We start from the raw sequence: 18282 nt of genomic DNA, 5'->3' as shown, positions 1-18282 counted from the left end.
CTTTCCCAGAAGCTGCTGTCATCTGATCACTGATATTGCTATTGCATGTGCTTATAAACAAAAACAAATAAGAGACAAAATTCAATTTATTATTCAACTCAACTACAAATATATGAATTTTTAACATTTATGAAACACTTCTCTAAACAAGGCCATAGGGTCACTGACCCTAAAGAGATTCCGTCCTTGGCACAGTGATCTATTCAACAATTCAGTGTTACAACCAAAACTATGATACATACACTTTTCTTTCCTTTATATTTGACATCCTTGACCATGGAAACATACCACTAGAACTTAGAATCACTTTTATGTCTTTATTAGTTCAAAAGTTATTGTATAAAAACGATTTTTCGGTAATGGCAGTTTTCTTCTGGATCTAGCTCCATAACATTTGAAGCTACATCAAATCTGATGACACCTTCCTGAATCAGTACAGATTCAGCTACAATTTGGTGTTAGTTGTGCATCTCTAGCTTAATTTGTCACCTCACACTGACACATTTTCTATTTTCCCTATATTTTTGCATATTCTGGATCACCAGATCCGGAATCCGGATCCGATCATCACCAAACTTTGTTGTTTGATAGAACATTTGACTATGTTACACCCTAATTTTTTTCAAGCCTTTCTACCTTGTTTTTGTGGAGTTAGAAACTAGAATGTCAAAATTCCCCCTATCCCGCAATGGTGAAGAATCCTTTAAAAAATTCCTGGATCCGGATCGTGATCCAGATCACCACTAAAATTTAATCACTTGTTCCTCTTGTCATTTCCAACCACTCCACAAAATTTCATCAAAATCCGTTCAAAACATTTAGAGTTATCCTGCTGACAAAGAGACAGACAAACAAACAAACGTGACTGAAAACATAACCTCCTTGGTGGAGGTAATCATTAGATTATTAATATATAAACAAAAATAAATTTAAGAAATATTACAATTTGAAAACAAATGCACCCGAACGTGATGACAGCTGCAACTGCTTAATGCTAACTTTTAACATTGAAAATGCCATAGACATGCTAATGCGTTAGCATGTGTATGGCATGTTCATGTCTATAGCATGTTCATCAAAATCCGTTCAAAACTTTTTGAGTTATCCTGCTGACAAACAGACAGACAGACGAACAAACAAACCCAACCGAAAACATAAGCTCCTGATCTGTCGTTACATCAAGGTTTTCTGTCTTGTTTTTCAATTTTCAAAGATTCGGAAAGCACACAGTCCCATCACCTTGTTCTTTTGGCACAAAGAGCATTTTGTCTGACACATCTGATTTGTTCTATGCAGTTGTTTGGTGATGCAGCTGGGTAAACTTGAGTGTAGTTTTGACAATTTGTTATTGTTAAACAAAATTTGTATGATACGTAATGTGCAACGTGATTTTCCACATCATAAGTTAGATTTGAATCATTGGAGGCCATCCCACTTTTCACAGTTTCATAAAATGTTGTTCATTTTCCTGCAAAGACTCATTGATTACAGGTCACGAGTGTTCATGTGTCTACCACAGGGGCCAGACTCCAGCTGAGTCAGATTTCCAAATCCTGGAGATTGCCCGTAAACTAGAGATGTATGGGGTGCGCTTCCACCCAGCAGCTGACAGAGAAGGCGCCAAGATCAATCTCGCTGTCGTTCACATGGGCCTTCAGGTTTTTCAGGTGGCTTTAATGTAATCTGACTCCTTCTACCATCTGTGCTTATGAAATGCAAAGTTTCTGAACATTGCAACTGTTTGTAACATGCTTTTTCTTCCAGGGCACCACAAAAATAAATACTTTCAATTGGTCAAAGATTCGCAAACTGAGCTTCAAGAGAAAACGGTTCCTGATCAAGCTTCACCCAGAGGTTCATGTATGTATTCGTGGCAAGGTGGTATCAGAAAACCTTTTATCAAAAAGCTTGATACAGCCTTTAAATTACTGTCAGCTCTCATGAGGGTCAACGGTTTCTCATCTGATATTTATTTTGATTTCTAAGGGCCCCCATCAGGATACTCTGGAATTCATGATGGCCAGTCGAGACCAGTGTAAAATCTTCTGGAAGATATGTGTGGAGTACCACTCTTTTTTTCGTCTCTTTGACCAACCTCAGCCCAAATCTAAAGCTATTCTCTTTACGAGAGGTTCTTCCTTCAGATACAGGTATTAACAATGATACGTTAGTCTGCACACTTTTTAATATTTCTTTATATCTGTTTTAAAAGGATCTTGTCCCTTACGCAACTAGATGAACACTCATTACAACACAATTACGGCCTCCACTAAGGCAAAAAATCACCCCTGTTTTTAAAAACTTTTTCTGTTAAATTTTCTTGCTCATCAAAGCCAGAACCTCCAGTGATGAGAAATGAAGCCCATGCTGAAGTGCCAAATTTCCCAATTCCTTGAATGGCCTTTGAGGCTGACTCACAAAAGTGAGCCAGTCCCTCTGAAGGCCGATGTTAAATTGCCAAACTTCACAGCAGCAATAAACAGCCAGGTACAAAAATATATTTCTAGTTAAGTCTAGTTCACACGGCAAGGTTTTCAAATTGTCTGTAGGTTTCCAATACCTGAGAGACCACAGACATGGAGATAAAAATAAAAAAATCATAGATCTAACAGTTTTGGTCATACAGTGTGTGTGATGTGCAGCCACACAGTAAGACAACACACCACACACGAACAGATTTCACACACAAACATCCCCAGGTCAGATGGGAAATCTCGTAAAATCTCTCGAGATTAAACCTCAGAGTAAACAAACATGGTGGACAAGGAAGACGCAACGGAGGTAAGTTTGTAGACTATTTTTAAAGGAGAAAGAGATACAAAAAGAAAAACAAAAGGCGTTGGTTAAAGGAGTGAAGACGGCGCAACCACCGGACTTTCTGGTGCTCCATAACAGCCATTTTTATTGTGGATTTCACTCCGTGCGTCTGTCACCTCGCTTTCTGATTGACTACATGTCACATTCAGCAGGCTGCATGCTCATTTGTGGTCGGGGAACACCACACACATTGCGATATCGGGCCAAGACCATCCAACATGTTGAATATCCCCAATTTGCGATCTGAGCAGTTCCGACATCCTTCCGAGCTGACTAGAGTGCTCTTAACACACCACACATGGCAGGAATATTTTTTAAGATTGTCTTTGGCGTCATCAGGATAATCGGGGTGCCCTTAAGATTGTCGGAAGGGGGAGATTGGGTCTGATATTGGCCTAATTATCTTGCCATGTGAACCAGGCAGTAGTTTCCCTGTGTGGAACAAAGTGGAGATGTGGGGCGATTTTTGTTGTGTAACTGCACAGTTAGTGCTTTTTTTTTTTTTGCCATAATTTTTTAAATAATTAGCCTTGTGGTCACTTTGATCGACAGCCAGTGTGTTCCGGCAAGCAGAGTTGATGGCACCACCGTATAGTGTATATGTATTGAGCAAACCGTGACATTGCCCATAGGTTTTCCAAAAACTGATTTTGAAGATCAAATAGTGCTGTCCTGGATGTTGCCCTCTTACCAGTGCTTCACTCCCCTCATACCCCTATTCCACACAAGGCCGCTCCTTCCTGTTTCATCCCAAATAGCAAATCGGGGAGCATTTTGAAGCATCACAGTAACTTTTTGAGTCATCTTTTGTCAATCCTGAACAGACAGTTACAGCCATCATCAGCACAAGTTTTGAAATCGGAGTGAAATTTTCAAGCTGTTCAAAAATTTCATCCCGATTTGCAGAGTTGGCATCATTACACGGCCACTTTTGGGTGTTTGTAGTCTTAACAGCTTCAGCCATGTTCAAACATCTTTGAACAGGATAGTCCCAATGAGTACAGCGTGAAACGCTGTGTTGAAATGCTTATGTTCCATCTGGGTAAAATTTTGACACAAAAGCAGCATTTGTTTGCAGTTCTGGCTGAGAGTGCAGCCAGGCGCAGCTTTGCTTTCGATTTCAAGCAGGTTCCTGGGTATGCGCTTTATAAGACAGCTGCCAGGTCGGCACTTAATAAAGCAGCCTGTTAGGAGGCATGCTGGAGTAAGCCCTTTCATCCTGTTTTTGCACTTTTCTGGATCGTGGGGGATCATAATAGAACGGTTCCCTGTTAGCTCCTAGTAAAACCATAAATACGCAAAGAAGTGGAGTGTGGACAAGACTAGTGTGACCTGAGTGGGACAAATGAAGCCCAGACTTGCCCACCAGCTTGAGTTCACAAACAAATGAAAGTATGGCTAATCAGCTAACATTGATTTGGGTGTTTGATTAACAGACTGTGGTTTTCATAATGGGTGGCTTGGGAGTGGGTATATACCAGTATGTTGATCATAGTTATACAGAAAATTGGATGTCGTGACAGTCCTAGAACATGGCTTAAAGTGATAGCTTAAACTTCTCGTGGAAGGGGTCTTGCTGTAGATTCCAAAACAATGTTTTGTACTACGCAGTAAACGTTGTTTTGTGCTGTAAATTTTGCTAATTTTACCATGGCCTTCTGTGGGGAGTGAGTGTCTCACTTTTGGAAGCTAGCCTCAAGTGGCCATTCAAGGAACTGTAAGATTTGCCTCTTCTGCATTGACTTCATTTATCAAGACTGGAGATTGTGACTTGGGGCCCCATTAGCAAAGGCTGCTATCTGCTGTAGACTCAACCAATTTTTTTCCTGTTTGACAACTTTATTACAAATATCTACAGTAATATGGTTTGTTGTGTGGTAGATTGTACTAACAGACCATCTAAGAAATCTGTGCTCCAGTATTTCCTTTCAGTTAAATTTTAGTATTATGTAATTTGTATATTAGCACCATTAGCACAAATTGGCAGGTATCAAGAGCTCAGTGAGATTATTACCACTGTTACTTGGGAGTTATTGAGGCAGTATGCTGGTCATAATATTTAATTCCCACGCCCAAGTCACCCATCAGGAAAACCACCAGCAGTCCACTAAAAAGATTAATCCAGGTTTTGAGTATATTATTGTTACATGGGAAACAAGGTACCAGTAGATTCAGTAGATTCTCACAAATCCAACAAGACCAAGCATTCATGATATGCACACTCTTAAGGCTTTGAAATTGGGCTATTAGTAAAAAAAAGTAGAAAAGGGGGTGTTCACAATAATAGTAGCATCTGCTGTTGATGCTACAAACTCAAAACTATTATGTTCAAACTGCTTTTTTAGCAATCCTGTGAATCACTAAACTAGTATTTAGTTGTATAACCACAGTTTTTCATGATTTCTTCACATCTGCGAGGCATTAATTTTGTTGGTTTGGAACCAAGATTTTGCTTGTTTACTAGTGTGCTTGGGGTCATTGTCTTGTTGAAACACCCATTTCAAGGGCATGTCCTCTTCAGCATAAGGCAACATGACCTCTTCAAGTATTTTGACATATATATCCAAACTCATCCATGATACCTGGCATGCGATATACGAGGGCTGTCAATAAAGTAACGGCCCTTTTATTTTTTTCAAAAACTATATGGATTTCATTCATATGTTTTTACGTCAGACATGCTTGAACCCTCGTGCGCATGTGTGAGTTTTTCCACGCCTGTCGGTGACGTCATTCGCCTGTGAGCACTCCTTGTGGGAGGAGTCGTCCAGCCCCTCGTCGGAATTCCTTTGTCTGAGAAGTTGCTGAGAGACTGGCGCGTTGTTTGATCAAAATTTTTTCTAAACCTGTGAGACACATCGAAGTGGACACGGTTCGAAAAATTAAGCTGGTTTTCAGTGAAAATTTTAACGGCTGATGAGAGATTTTGAGGTGATACTGTCGCTTTAAGGACTTCCCACGGTGCGAGAAGAAGTTGGTTTCAGCATTTTATCCGGATATTCCACTGTTAAAGGAGATTTTTTTAATGAAAGACGTGCGGACGGGTCTGCGCGTCGGGACGCAGCCGACGCAGTGCGGCGGCACAGGAAAAACACCTCCGTGTTGATAACATTTGTAAAATCCAGGCGGCATTTGATGGCTTTCAGTGGAGTGAGTATACGAGAAATTGTTTAACAGGCAGGACATGTTCCAACTTGTCCTTAAGGCTTTCAACAGAGGTGTTTTTCCTGTGCGGAGCGCCGCGGCAGCTGCGTCCCGACGCGCGGACCCGTCCGCACGTCTTTCATTAAAAAAATCTCCTTTAACAGTGGAATATCCGGATAAAATGCTGAAACCAACTTCTTCTGAAACTTCTCTGTTCTCTCACGACGTCCTGGATCAATAGAGCCTGAAATGTGGAGGTTTTCGGCTTGAACAGGCTGACGACAGCGGCTGAGAGCGCTGCACGACATCTCGCACCGTGGGAAGTCCTTAAAGCGACAGAATCACCTCAAAATCTCTCATCAGCCGTTAAAATTTTCACTGAAAACCAGCTTAATTTTTCGAACCATGTCCACTTCGATGTGTCTCACAGGTTTAGAAAAAATTTTGATCAAACAAAGCGCCAGTCTCTCAGCAACTTCTCAGACAAAGGAATTCCGACGAGGGGCTGGACGACTCCTCCCACAAGGCGTGCTCACAGGCGAATGACGTCACCGACAGGCGTGGAAAAACTCACACATGCGCACGAGGGTTCAAGCATGTCTGACATAAAAACATATGAATGAAATCCATATAGTTTTTGAAAAAAATAAAAAAGACCGTTACTTTATTGACAGCCCACGTATAGGCCAACACCATAGTAGGAGAAACATGCCCATATCATGATGCTTGCACTGTCTTCACTGTGAACTGTGGCTTGAATTCAGAGTTTGGGGGTCGTCTCACAAACTGTCTGCGGCCCTTGGACCCAAAAAGAACAATGTTACTCTCATCAGTCCACAAAATATTCCTCCATTTCTCTTTAGGCCAGTTGATGTGTTCTTTGGCAAATTGTAACCTCTTCTGCACATGTCTTTTATTTAACAGAGGGACTTTGCGGGGGATTCTTGCAAATAAATTAGCTTCACACAGGTGTCTTACAACTGTCACAGCACTTACAGGTAACTCCAGACTGTCTTTGATCATCCTGAAGCTGATCAATGGGTCAACCTTTGCCATTCTGGTTATTCTTCTATCCATTTTGATGGTTGTTTTCTGTTTTCTTCCACGTGTCTCTGTTTTTTTTTTTTTTTTGTCCATTTTAAAGCATTGGAGATCATTGTAGATGAACAGCCTATAATTTTATGCACCTGCGTATAGGTTTTCCCCTCTCCAGTCAACTTTTTAATCAGTCTACGCTGTTCTTCTGAACAATGTCTTGAACGCCCCATTTTCCTCAGGCTTTCAAAGAGAAAAGCATGTTCAAGCTTCATTCAGCTTGGGACTACGACGAGGGCGGTCGCATCTCCTCCACTCTCCCTTATCTCTCTGCTTCTAACCTTCAAGTCCCTACTCCACCAGACTGTGAATTCCTCAAAACTATATTGGATTCTGGATCTATTGGACTACTATTGGATTAACCATGGAATTGATCAGCTGGTCTGTGAATGCTATTGGCACCATTTTTTTCTACAAGAAGGTCAGGACCGGGGGATCCCGCTTGCCCAGATGGAACGTATCCTGCGGGCTATGTCCTCGACTCCTGGAGTTCCTGGTGTGTGGCATGCTTGGCGCCTTTCGCCGTTGAGGATGTTGAGGATTTATTCATTTTTGGTCTCATGGTAGCAGGGCTGGTACTTTTTGGCTTATGTGCTGCCCTGATCTACCGGAAAATTGGCAAGACGGCGGCATCAAGAACCACGGGCCCTCGCTTGTCCGTCATGATTAACGAGGTTGGAAAGGCAGTTCATTCTCAGACTACATTAACTCTTGAACTCAGACGCAAATTGGATAACACCTTGGAGCTGATGCATGCCTTGCAGTTGAAGCTGAAGGTTTCGGAGGCCGGTGAATATTCTTAATTCATAATTGGGAATATTCTTAATTCATAATTGGGATTTGGCTGTGCAGAGTGAAACTGTAAAAAGTGTTTTTCAGTGCTCAGCTGAAACACTACAGGCTATCTAGCATCAAGGTCAATTGCCCACTGTTTACCTCCAGAGGAATTTATTCGGCTCCATTCTTATCTCAATCCACAAGGACAATAAACTGACAGACTTACACATGGACTGAAGCATGCTCCAGTTTTCTCCTCTTACCTCTTGTCCTGCCCCTCCCTCCCTGCGGCAGGCCTCCGTCTTCCCAAGCTGGTCAGGCGGAGCGACTTGACAGTTGCAGCGGCTACAAACACACTCACGTCGCCTCAATTGGGAAACGGACCGTTTCAAGTTTAGTGCACATAACCAATGTCAAATGTATGTGTTGTCCAAATTCTGATGTGTGCCATTATTACGTTAAACAAGTAATAATTGTAGATCAATTGCTGCTGTATGTGGAATGTGAGTGCGGAAATCTCGTTGTTGTAATGACAGTGATAATAAAGCTATCTATCTATCTAACAGGTGCTGGCTTCATCCTTAGATAGGGGACACCTGATTCACACCTGTTTGTTCCACAAAATTGACGACCTCAGACTGAATGCCACACTACTATTATTGTGAACACCCCCTTTTCTACTTTTTTTTACTTATAGCCCAGTTTCATAGCCTTAAGAGTGTGCATATCATGATTGCTTGGTCTTGTTGGATTTGTGAGAATCTTCTGAATCTACTGGTACCTTGTTTTCCATGTAACAATAAGAAATATACTCAAAACCTTGAAGAGGTCATGTTGCCTTATGCTGAAGAAGACATGCCCTTGAAATGGGCGTTTCAACAAGACAATAACTCCAAGCACACTAGTAACCGAGCAAAATCTTGGTTCCAAACCAACAAAATTAATGCCTCGCAAATGTGACGAAATCATGAAAAACTGTGGTTATACAACTAAATACTAGTTTAGTGATTCACAGGATTGCTAAAAAAGCCGTTTGAACATAATAGTTTTGAGTTTGTAGCGTCAACAGCAGATGCTACTATTATTGTGAACACCCCCTTTTCTACTTTTTTTTACTAATAGCCCAATTTCATAGCCTTAAGAGTGTGTATATCATGAATGCTTGGTCTTGTTGGATTTGTGAGAATCAACTGAATCTACTGGTACCTTGTTTCCCATGTAACAATAAGAAATATACTGAAAACCTGGATTAATCATTTTAGTCACATAGCACTACTATTATTCTGAACACTACTATATATATATATATATATGTATATATATATATATGTATGGACACACACACACAGGGTCCATGGGCAGTTCCTTAAATCTACTTAAGCTAAAAGGCTTTTATTCTTGACACAACCATTTCAGCAAGTATTGTGATACATTATTCATTAGTTTTTGAATAGCCCAGAAAATGGGAAACTGGGTGAAAACATTCTCCTATGCTAAGATAATAAAACATACATCTTGAATCTTTTCTGTATCTGTGATGTTTAATATATTAAGTGTCATGACTCAAAACTCTCTCTGTCAGTGGGAGGACCCAAAAGCAACTGGTGGAATATGTCAGGGAAAATGGAGCAAAGAGAACACCATACCAGAGGTTTGTGCTTTACACTATAAATGAGATGTATTTGTCATTGTACTTCTGATGTGGACTCATCTGTTGACTAGGAGGAACAGTAAAGTACGAATGTCTGCTCGATCGCTGGCCTCAGACGTGCCAAAACAGGTCAGTGGAACCACAAAGTTTTATACAAAAAGTGAAGCTAATGTTACAGATTGTCAGAGGTGCCAACATTGTCACGTCACATGCTCTCTGACTTTCTGCAGTTATTTGCTATATGAACTCTTGTTAGATTTGCATCTGTAGACATCACTTTTGTAGTGAATGTGGTGTGACATCAGTTGTTTTTGGCTGCATTCATTGGTCATATTGGCTGCAATTTTACAAAAATAAAGTGATGGGCAGTAGCAGAGTCTGACTCTGGTGCTGCTGTTAACAAAATTGATGAAGCTAAACCACCTCATGGCCCTATCACACCACGACGATGTAGCCAGCGTATGCTGACGTATGACAATACACAGAATACACATGATACCTCAAATAACTTATGCAGCTGTCACACCATGACGATGTACCCAGCGTATGCCGACAGCCCCTTTTCCACTGAGTGGTCTGGGTCGGAACAGTTAAGTCTTGACTACCAGTTCCACCGGCCGCAGAATCCTTTTGTTTGGCATGCGAGGCATATCGATATTGACGAGCACATCATTGAGCTCATGCACACTGTCATGCAGCCTCTCCACTCCACACAGAGGTCAAACAGAGTAATTTAACATTTTTTAAATTTTATTTAATTTTATTTTTGTCTTGGTGGATCATGGGATTTATTTTCATCATGTGCACAATGCTGAAGAATCGACTGATGTCTGTGTTAAACGCTGACATGAATGAATCAGGTGCTGTGACTCTTTCAGCTTTTAAAATAAGTTAATTTTCTTGTTGTGGCACAAAGTGTCGGCGTTCTCTGGTTCAAGCTGAGAAACGCACAAAACACAGAGGGACTTCTTTAAAAATGCTACATTCCTGCAGCCACAACAAGTAACTAAAGTACTTTTAGACATTGTTTTCCAAAATCAGGACACTTTCTGTGGACAAATTTTCGTCAGGCTGTGATGATGAATCCAACTGAAACAAACAGGTAAGATTAAGACTTACGCTGTGTGTGAATGGTTTTAATATTTGTTACAGTCCAAATTATTTGCATGACTCCAGCTTTCAGCTGTTGAGCCAGTCAGTGGATGTATTTCGACATGCGTAACTTACAAGAAACACGTGTCAACAATCGCATAACTTACCGACAACTTATGGCCCACAAATGTGGGACATATGAGCCATACTCTGGCATGCTTGCTTCAACATGCTCTTAACTTATACAAAATTTACCCATAAATTACTAGATGTACGCCTGCGTGTGTCAGCGTTTTTAATACGGTCGACATACGCTGGCTAAATTGTCAAGGTGTGACAGGGGCGTCAAGTATTGTCTGTTCATGTTAATATTGTTTCCCCAACAATGTATGAGATGTGGTTGCCTGCCAGGCTAACGAAAATGCCTGCCGGACCAGAAAGTTTTATTTTATAACTCCAAAGAAAAATGACGCGGATGAAATACTAAAAAAGTAACATCAAATATACATTAATCAATAGTCATTTCAGCTTATTCGTCATGCTCTTATCAGCAGCTGAAGCTGTTCAGATCACACACAGCTCAGCTTTTCCCCTGTGACTCTGCACGTGTGTAAATAAATTCTTTTCATGCTGATGTTAATCACTGTCAAGTCATTTGCAGATGAAGACATAACTTCGCAGTCACAGAAATATTGATACTGTTTTTCCTGTTCTTGACTAGTGAACTTTTGCACTCCACAATCATTTGTCTAAACAATCATTAACCTTTTAAGCCCTAAAGCCTATTTCACCAAATCACATACCCATACATTATGATTTATTTCTCAGCTTGTACAAGGTCAAAAATGCAAAAGTTTGGATTAGCTAAAAAAAAAACAAAAAAAACAGCATCCTAGGGGATGTTGTTGATGAAAAGAAATTCAAAGTAAATAATACTTGGTAGGAGTCAATGAGGTTTTTTGCTTGTTTTTTTTTTCCCAAAAATGAATTAAGATTTATGTCTTTATTTGCTTGGCGTTTCAGCTGTGGTTAGTTGCCCCAAGGAGCGCCTTGGGGCAACTGTTTGTTGTGATTTGGCGCTATATAAGAAAAAAGTTGATTGATTGATTGATAGTTGATATGTGATTGAAGTGGATGCGTTTGTAGAGGAAACTTTGCTTGACATTTTGATGTATAATAAGTGTATGTTGGTGTCAGCATTGGTTAGTTATGAGTGTTCAAATGTTCCAAAATGGGGCAAGTCCCCAAATTTGGGGACTCTAGGGTTTAAGAGGTTAATCAAACACAACCACATATGTTAAATATATGAACCTGTATAAAAAGCTTTGATTCTTTTAAGTTTTTGTCCTGATTTTAACTTTCAAGGATTAAATTTGAAAAGGAAAATAGTCTTACTCACAATGTGGAGAATTTTATTATAATTTGGATGAATAAAATGTTAGAACTATGTAGTTGTTAGGTATAGACATTTTTCCAAGCACAGTCACTAGTCTAGGTTTTCTAACCAAAACCTAGCGGTGAATATGTATCATCATCTTAAAACTTTTATTCTATACCAGTAATCTAATTTTACATATTTATATTGTAGTGATACGCAAATAATATATGCACTGGCAACTGAGTAAAAAAGGGAGAAGCAGAAAGCCCATACTGATAGTAATGTCAGTTATTTTACTGATCGTAGTTTATTCTCAAAAATGGCACGTGTCCGTTGCAGTTCTGTCACTCGGATATGGGATCATTGAAAGTCGGCACCTCTGGATTGTTAGATTTGATGAATTGTGCTTTTTCTCTTTGTATTCGCTAACTTTTTTGTGCTTTCTTTTCAGAGTTTGTCATTTAATGACGGTCTCAGGGCCCCAGGCTCCCCCTTCTCTGCTGCTGTGTACTTTCAGCCAACGCACATCTCAAATGTTCTCTCACGGCCAGGAGTGCAACCTCAGCCCACGTCTTTGACTACACTGAACCAAGCTTCAGTGCCTTCACAGCGGCAGCTTCTGTCCCCTCCACAAGCTACCAGGCCCCCAAGTCCTCCGAAGGAAGACCCTGTCAAGGCTGCTTCCCCATCATACCACGCTTTTCAAGGTGCCCCAAGCAATCCGGCAGCAGTGCACTGCAGCCCTGTGTTTGTGTGTGTAGACAATGCCACTTCCCAGTCACAGTCCTCTCAAAATGGCAATGAGGATAGTGAATATGGCAGGAGAAGGGGAACTGGGTGCTCATTGGGAGGTGCAAGGGGAAAGTTGAAGGGTGTTCTTTCTCCTGAGGCTTTTGAAGCAGAGCTTTTGCGGGCAAAGGAGAATCCGCTGTTTTCAATGAGCAGCCCACAGCTGCAGGTGACTGATGAGTTCATAGACGATGATCCCACTGAAATATCTTTTTATGGAGGGGGGGCTGAGGCCTACCCATTTGTAGTTGATGATAAAGTAGATCATTTTGGTTATGTTGATGATGCAGACCTGAACAAAAGCAGGATCTATAGTCTGGGCATTGAGGATCTAAATGGAAATAGCAATCTTTTCTCTATTGGTCATTCTGAGACCAGCTCCTTGATTAACAACCGGTCTGAATGCAGTTCTTTGGATAATCTGGGGCTCAGTTCTGCAGGTGAGTCCCTGTCAGCAGGCTATGGCGGTCCCGACTCCTCTTCTCTTCGCTTGCCAGGGTCTGATATCACTTCGGAGGCCAGCTCAATGGTCAACTTCCCAGCATGCTCCGTGCGCTCTGAAAGCAGTTCTGCTGTGCAGTTCAGTGACCTGGTGGAGCAGCTTGAGCAGCTCAGCTACCCGCCCACAGCCACCGAGGGCTCTGGAAACGGCAGTTCAGATTCGGACTCCGACTGGGGCTCTGACAGCATACTTCCTCCTGAGCAGAGCCTCTTTTACAGTAATCCCCTGACAGGGAACAGTGGACTAGAGGGTTTCCTCCTTCAGTGCCACAACTTACAGACCCTGGCACTCTCAGATCCCTCTGCATCCCCTAATATCAAATTGTAAATCGCATCATTACGGTGTTCAAGGCCCTTATCTGGACTTTACTGTGTCGAGAGTATAGCTATATCAGTGTAAATCGTTAATTATTGCAAATACAGTTTTGACTTTTTCGACATCATTGTAATTCACTGTATTAAATAATAACAATAGTTCCAAACCGGTCTATGATTTTTAAGAAATTTTCTTCCAGCATGAACTCTTATCAGTTGTTATGTTTATGGTGCATCCGGAAAAGTATTTGCAGTGTTTCACTTTTTCTACATGTTGTTATGTTACAGCCATATTCCAAAATTGAGTAAATTCAGTTTTTCATCAAAAGTCTACACATAATACCCCATAATGACAATGTGAAAAAGCTTTTTTTTTTATTATTATTATTATTATTATTATTTTATTAAAAATAAAAAAATAAGAAATCACACATACATAAGTATTCACAGCCTTCGCCATGAAGCTCAAAATAGAACGCGGGTGTATCCTGCTTCCACTGATCATCCTTGAGATGTTTCTAAGCTTAATTGGAGTCCACCTGGGGTAAATTCAGTTGATTGGACATGATTTGGAAAGACACACACCTGTCTACATATAAGGTCCAACAGTTGACAGTGCAAGTCAGAGCAGTAGACCTCCCAGACAGGATTGTCTCGAAGAACAAGTCTGAGGAAGGGGACAGAAATGTTTCTGCTGCTTTGAGGGTTACAGTGAGCAAAGTGTCCTCCATCATCTGTAAATGGAAGAAGTTTGGATCCACCAGGACTCTTCCTAGAGCTGGCAGCCTGTATAAACTGGAGGGGATGGAGGAGAACAGCCTTAGTCAGGGAGGTGACCAAGAACCCAATGGTCACTCTGTCAGAGCTCCAACATTCCTCTGTAGAGAGAGGAGAACCTTCCAGAAGGACAACCATCTCTGCAGCAATCAGGCCTGTATGGTAGAGTGACCAGACGGAAGCCACTTCTTAGTAAACGGCACATGGCAGCTCGCCTGGAGATTGCCAAAAGGCACCTGAAGGACTCACAGACCATGAGAAACAAAATTCTCTGGTCTGATGAGACAAAGACTGAACTCTTTGGTGTGAATGCCAGGCTTCATGTTTGGAGGAAACCATGCAATCCCTACAGTGAAGCATGGTGGTGGCAGCAGCATGCTGTGGAGATGTTTTTCAGCGGTAGGAACTGGAAGACTTGTCAGGATGAGAGAAAGATGAATGCAGCAATGTACAGAGACATCCTGGATGAAAACCTGCACCAGAGTGCTCTTGACCTCAGACTGGGGCGACGGTTCATCTTTCAGCAGGACAATGACCCTAAGCACACAGTGAGTGAGTGACTTCAGGACAACTCTGTGAATGTCTTTGAGTGGTCCAGCCAGAGCTCAGACCTGAGTCCGATTGAACTATCCGAAAATGGCTGTGCCTCGACACTCCCCATCCATCCTGATGGAGCGTGTGAGGTGCTGCAAAGAGGAATGGACAAAACTGCCCAAAGGTAGGTGCGCCAAGCTTGTGGCATCATATTCAAGAAGACTTCAGGCTGTAATTGCTGCCAAAGGTGCATCAACAAAGTATTGAGCAAAGGATGTGAATACTAATGTACATGTGATTTCTAAATTTCAAAATTTGGATAAAAAAAACCTTTTTCATGTTGTCATTACGGGGTGCTGTGAGAATTTTGAGGGGAAAAGGAATTGACTACATTTTGGCATAAGGCTGTACGATAACAAAATGTGGAAAAACAAATAAACCACTGAATTAGGCATGTGAATCCCATCACTGACAATGATTCAATACGCACCTAGATGCACTGCCAGCGATACGATACATATAGCGATACATGGCGATGCAATGCAATTAACCTCTGTTCCAGATTTTATGTGATTTGATATGTATTTGGTGGCGATTCAACTCCTCACAGTGCAATACAATGCAGTTTGGTGCAATGCAATTAATGATGGGTATTGATAAGATTTTATCGATTCCGCTTATCGATCAGATTCTTTATCGATTCCCTTATCAATACCTCTTGTGTATTTTCCGTGTACTAAAAGTAGGCTTTACAGGTTTTCTATTTCAACCACATTTTATTGAGTCTTAAAGTAAATAAATATGAAATTGGTCACTGGATCCTTGATCTCTGGACATAAATAAAAATCAATAAAATCTGTAGTTTTTGTCCAAAGCATTTCCTTTCAGATATTAATGACACAAATGTAACTCCATAGACTCATAGCTGAGCTCTTTAGCCGGTTGCGCTGCACGTCAGGATGAATGTAATTCATAAAAAATGGAGGACGTCTCATTTTGGGGGGAAAAAACAGTTTAGGTCAGTTGTAGTTTGTATTATAATGTTTGGAAAGAGGTGACATTTGATTTAAAAGGACAATTTGCTCTGAAGTTATTAATTCAGACCAAAATCTGCACAGCTCTTTGGAGCTGCACATTTAGCCCCACAAAACAGAGGATATTATTATTATTATTTCCATGACTTGGACAACTTCAGTTTATGCACCAGCTGGTGCTCACGCCAGAAAGCCCTAGTGTAAAACTGCAGTGTGGAACAGAGGAGGATTCTCGTTTCTTGCCCGCAACAAGACGAGAGTCCCAGTTTGTGATTTTATTCAGCACAAACGCGTCACGATTGACGTCTTTGAATGGCTTTGAGAGGAGTTAATGAAGAAACTACAGACCTGCCATTGGAAGCAAAGCAGTGAACCAGCGAACAGCGAGTCGAAGCACTGCTTCAAGCTTTAATCACACCTGCTGCAGTCTGCAATCAACATCCCGTTGTTAAGCTCTGACATAACGCATGACATGATAAATCTGTTTCCGGGTCCAAAGACCTGCAAGTTTACAATTAAAGTTATGTCTGTATGATCCTTTTAAGGATCTACAGTTTAAGTTTAGTTTGTGTTTACCGTGTGCACAAACCTCCATCCCTTCCTTCTCCACCTTCGTTAACCACATTCGTCAGTTTCTAAGGTAAGAACAGTTAATAAAACTTTTTTCTTTTACTTTATATATTTTATTATGCACAGGTAAAATATACATGTCTGTTTGTCAGTATTTTTTTTCATAATTTAGAGTGATTTGGGGATGTTTTACCAGGCTGGAACTGATTAAAATTATTTTAGTTATTTTCAATGGGGGAAATTCATTTGAAATATGAGCAGATTGGCTTACGAGCTTGGTCACGGAACAAATTAAACTCGTAAATCAAGGTTCCTCTGTACTACTAAAATGTAATTTTTTTAATGCTTTTCATCACGTTAAGAGACTGCATCCATGAGACCCTGAAAACTTGTTAAAACAAATATTCCAAATGATACATGTCTGCTACGTTTAACCTGCGTGGAATTTATTAAACACAAACCGAATTTCAGACATCTTATATATATTACTCTGGAACAAAGAGGACAAACAATGTTGTAAAGGACAATAAACAGAATGTTAAAGTGCAAACTTCATTTTCTCCCTGAACGACATGAACAGGAAGCGATTGCAGCTCACAGCAACTTCCACTGAGAATAACGGAGAAACGACCTGAGCTTCTGGCATTTTTACATAAACGCAAAAACGACATCTAAAAACCCAGTTAATATATCCAGGAGAGTTTTAGGCACAATATAGAAAGAGTTTTATGTTGCGATGTTAATGCTATTATCCGTGTGCAGCGGTTTAAGTGCAGCTTGATGAGAGCGTCTCAGTGCAGTTCAAAATGTTAATGACAACGTGCCTTTTTTGTTTGGATCCGGACGTTGAAAATCACATGATGTGTTACATCACACTTAACAACCGGATAGAGAAATGATCATTTTCCGGTAAACACTCTCAAAAACAACAGCTGCTCCGGTGTACCGAACTGAAGGACCGATAAGGGAATCGCTAAGCAAAAAGATTATTCATGCCATCTTTTTTGTTGTGGTAGAAATATGCTTTCTGGCTTCCATCTGTGGCGCATTCAACGTGCATCAGAAAAAAAATCTATGCAAACAGGCAGCGACTGATCCATCAAGATTTCAACCATCAATTGAATCGATGCACACTGAATGAGTCGATGCGCTTGCATCGCGCATGATTGTATCTGGATACTGATTTGCATCGATTAATCTCCACATGCCTACTGTGAATACTTTCCGGATGCACTGTATGTAGTGCACACTTGTTAACTGTCATTCTTTTCAGGTTTAATTGAAGTCTGTGCACTAGACTCTCTCATTCCAACTTTTCGTTTTCTTCAGTAGAACAGTGAGCTTTAGTTTGTTATCGGACAGTGATTTGACCTGGCACCTCCATTAATCTGTGTCATGGTCAGACTGTACTACCTACAGGTCTTTTGCCGCTGTAGTTTTATAACACATTTAGCTTGTGACCTTAATATTTACATTATACTTGAATGGCACATTCTTTTCATTCGTTGTTTTTATAGAACTCCACTTTTTCAGAGCACCTTTTTTTTTAATAATGGTGCACGTGGGGCATTTCCCAAAACATTTCACACATTGGAAAATTTCATACCCCAAACATGTCTTACCATTTTGTGTGCACATTATTTTCTGTGGGGTATTGTTGTTTAGTAGTTGTGCCTCAGGACTATAACACTTAATATCTTGAGCAAAGGCGACATGCTGTCTGTCTAATGTGTTAATTATTATACAAGTGCTTACACTTTTCTCTATTCATGACTGAAGAATAACCGTTTATGCAGATCCGGATTTAA

At 40.7% G+C, this 18282-nt stretch overlaps 1 protein-coding gene across 1 annotated transcript in view; it reads left to right on the top strand.

Annotated features, from left to right (window-relative positions):
* The window catches only part of farp2 (FERM, RhoGEF and pleckstrin domain protein 2), a 203733-nt gene that overhangs the window by 131142 nt on the left and 54309 nt on the right, over nucleotides 1-18282 (top strand). Inside the window, 6 exon segments of the mRNA XM_034180697.1 lie at nucleotides 1520-1667; nucleotides 1765-1860; nucleotides 1987-2150; nucleotides 9416-9484; nucleotides 9556-9613; nucleotides 12406-12661. Coding sequence (XP_034036588.1) covers nucleotides 1520-1667; nucleotides 1765-1860; nucleotides 1987-2150; nucleotides 9416-9484; nucleotides 9556-9613; nucleotides 12406-12661 — 791 coding nt within the window.

Source organism: Thalassophryne amazonica, chromosome 10, assembly GCF_902500255.1.
Source record: "Thalassophryne amazonica chromosome 10, fThaAma1.1, whole genome shotgun sequence".
NCBI lineage: Eukaryota > Metazoa > Chordata > Actinopteri > Batrachoidiformes > Batrachoididae > Thalassophryne > Thalassophryne amazonica.
This window is presented reverse-complemented; position numbering and strand designations above follow the sequence as displayed.